The following is a 3,356-nucleotide window of genomic DNA, read 5'->3' on the forward strand; positions in this document are numbered from 1 at the left end:
TTTTTCAACAAAGGTCTATCTAGTCAAGGCTATGGTTTTTCCAGTGGTCATGTATGGATGTGAAAGTTGGACTGTGAAGAAAGCTGAGCGTCGAAGAGTTGATGCTTTTGAACTGTGGTGTTGGAGAATATTCTTGAGACTCCCTTGAACTGCAAGGAGATCCAACCAGTCCATTCTAAAGGAGATCAGTCCTGGGTGTTCTTTGGAAGGACTGATGCTAAAGCTGTAACTCCAATACTTTGGCCACCTCATGTGAAGAGTTGACTCATTGGAAAAGACTGTGATGCTGGGAGGGATTGGGGGCAGGAGGAGAAGGGGACGACAGAGGATGAGATGGCTGGATGGCATCACTGACTCGATGGACGTGAGTCTGAGTGAACTCCGGGAGTTGGTGATGGACAGGGAGGCTTGGTGTGCTGCAGTTCATGGGGTCGCAAAGAGTCGGACACTACTGAGCGACTGAACTGAACTGAACCGATAATATTGTTTTCTTTTTGTGTGGCTAAGGGGCCTGCAGGGACCTTGGGTGGACACTAATGTATCCTCAAGTACATGCCCTGGATGACAGTCAGCAGAATCATAAGAAAGAGTAACTGATATGACTTCCCCAAGGGCCCGGGTGATTTAGCAGTCTCTTCTGCCTCCCAGCTCCTTCCTTTTATGGGTCCCTTAGATAGAACTCCCACAGAGCTTACCAAAACTTCTCTGGTTTTTTGTTTTTTTTTGTTTTTTTGGTTTTGAATTGACCAGTTTGGCCTTATCCAGGGAACCCTAGAAGCACTTAACCTATGGGACCTAATAAAAGCTATAAATCCCAGATCCTGCTGCCTTCCTGACTATACCCTGCTCTGACCTCCTATGCAGCTCTCCAGGAGTGCTTTGTGCCTCCTCCAGGTCTTATGAGTAATAAACTTCTTCATTTAACTTTCCCTTGCAGTCTTTGTTGAATTTTGGTTCACCATCCAATTCCCCACCCAGGGCTCTACTTAACAAACATTATTTTAACAAAAAGCAAGCACTGAAATAGGGACCACAGTAGCAGATCAGGGACTTTCTATGTTGATGGAGCTGTTCCATGTCCTGAATGTGGTGGTGGATGCACACATGTATACATGTGCTAAATTCATAGTACTGGGTTCCAAAAGAGGTTGTTTTATTGCATAATGTAAGAAAATAATAAGATATATCATAGTGCCATGGACTGCATACAGAACTATCCTTACTACTTAGTAAATTCTTATTTTAGCACAACTATACTTTTGCATGGGCTTCCCTGGTGGCTCAGTGGTAAAGAATCCCCCTGCCAGTGCAAGAGAAGCAGGTTCAACCTCTGGGTGGGGAAGGAAATGGCAACCTGCTCCAGTATTCTAGCCTGGGAAATTTCATGGACAGAGGAGACTGGCAGGCTACAGTCCATGGGGTTGCAAAGAGACATGACTGAGCAACTAAACAGCATGTTTTTGCATATTTTAAAAATATCTTTTATGTTGTATATTATATATATATCATATATGTTTCTAATTCTTCTAACGATTATTCTGAAATGGTGTCAGGTATTTTGTTCTTATTATTTAAAATGAAGAAATAAAAGGTCAGTAAAAGGCTAGTACCCTATCAGGGAAGCAGCAGTAGGTATAAAGTTTCTTACTCATCAAATCCAAACTACCTAAGGCATAAAGAAATAGCATTAATTTTAAAACGTGGGTCTCACACATGGTTACTACTCCAGCTTTCTAGGCTAAAGGTCCATTTCCACGGTGATATGCAAATCAAGTCGCTGGAGGCGGAGCCTGGCTCCACAAACATCACATATGCAAATTGCGGGTGGTGTCATGTCCGCCGTTGCTAGGTGACCTTTTTTATGCAGGCTGCCAAGCAGGGCATCTCCTGACATCTCTAAAGGAACATGACCAAAAAGTTAACTCGACCCCACATGACCCTGATTCTGACTTTGCATATGTGCTGGTTGTGTCCCACCCACCCCAATCCCCATCCCACCACAGTCTTACTGTCTAGGCCCCTGCCCCCATGGGAATTCATGTCAAGCACACTGTCCACCCACCCCTGCATCCCATGCCATGGCTTTGTCCGTCACCTTGCCCTCTTCGCCCTATTACAATGCCGCCCTCACTGTCCTGAGCGTCACCACCAGGACCCGGTCCCTCTGCGGACTTGGCCTGGCTCCCACTTGCTCAGAGCCAATGGGGGAGCCTTCCGTTCCCTCGCCTCCCCCAAGATCCCACTCCACCCCCACCTCTGCTGCAACCAGCCTCTCCCACCCAGGGCCACACCATGCACTGTCACCATGAGTGACTTCTCCTCTCTGCCTGCCATCCCCGACTCCACCCACACCCGCAACACTCCCCCTCTGCTCCAACCAGACCCCCGACCTCCATCCCTCCAACAAAGCGTGTCCCACCACCACCTTCCAGACCAAGTGACTGAAGCACACAAGGATGTCTTGAAACACTTTATTGATTTGACATTACTGGGCCCAAGGCACGGGGCTATGCAATTGGTCTGTGATCAGGACTGGCACCGGACAGCCAGAGGCGGCCTGTCCGGAGGCCAGGGACTGGCCACTGGGGACCCAGGTGTAGCTGGGCAGCTAGTGTGGACCCGGGGCCACCAGGGAGATGGTTGTCATCCCAAAAATGCTGCTGAGCAGAGCATTGTTGTGGATCGCCATGTCCACCAACTTGGGGGTGATGCGCTTCTCGCCGTTCTTCTGGGCCTCATTGCCTGCCAGCTCCAGGACCTTGGACGTCAGGTCCTGAATGACCGCTGCTAGGAAGACTGGTGCAGACGAGCTCAGGCGCTGGGCATAGTGGCCTTTGCGCAGGAGGTGCTCCATGTGGCTCACAGAAAAAGAGAGCTCGGATTGGGCGGTGCGGGAGCGGATACCAGACGACCTCTGATGGCCCCTTTTCTTCGGCATGCTGGCTGTTGAGCCCGCTTTCTCCAAGGCCTTGCTCTTCTTTGCGATGGGAAGAGGTGCGGTGGGATAAGGTGCGATGAGATGAGATACGGTGAGATGAAGCAGTTGGTTCCAACCTCTCAAGACAACTGCTACTCTCAGATCTCTACTCCGTATCCTAGAAACCACAGGCTGGCGCCTCATTGGTCGGGACGCATGCTCTGTGACACGTAGACCCTGTGAGGTCATTGCTTTCTCGTGCTCCCCACCCCTCCCCCAACCCCCACAGGCCTTGGCCTGCAAAGAAATGATGCTGGCAGAATCCTGCTCACCCTGCCCACTGGACCCTTTCTTTGTCAAAACTCTCCCTTTCCACTGCACAGGAGCTTTGTACAGAAAAGGCAGCAGACCACCCACTGGCACCAAGTATACGCTGGTG

The 3,356-nt window shown here is 49.8% G+C and overlaps 1 protein-coding gene across 1 annotated transcript; it reads right to left on the reverse strand.

Moving 5' to 3' along the window:
- Positions 1-2,457: 2,457 nt before the first annotated feature.
- Positions 2,458-3,065, reverse strand: LOC113887118 (histone H2A-Bbd type 2/3-like). The gene has a single exon (XM_027533991.1). It carries the CDS (start codon positions 2,936-2,938, stop codon positions 2,609-2,611), a length of 330 nt encoding a protein of 109 aa, XP_027389792.1. The 5' UTR covers positions 2,939-3,065; the 3' UTR covers positions 2,458-2,608.
- Positions 3,066-3,356: the final 291 nt, after the last annotated feature.

This window comes from Bos indicus x Bos taurus, chromosome X (assembly GCF_003369695.1).
Source record: "Bos indicus x Bos taurus breed Angus x Brahman F1 hybrid chromosome X, Bos_hybrid_MaternalHap_v2.0, whole genome shotgun sequence".
Classification (NCBI taxonomy): Eukaryota; Metazoa; Chordata; class Mammalia; order Artiodactyla; family Bovidae; genus Bos; species Bos indicus x Bos taurus.

Coding starts and splice junctions, on each gene's coding strand:
- LOC113887118 (XM_027533991.1), bottom strand. CDS start 2,938: ATGCCGAAGAAAAGGGGCCATCAGAGGTCGTCTGGTATCCGCTCCCGC.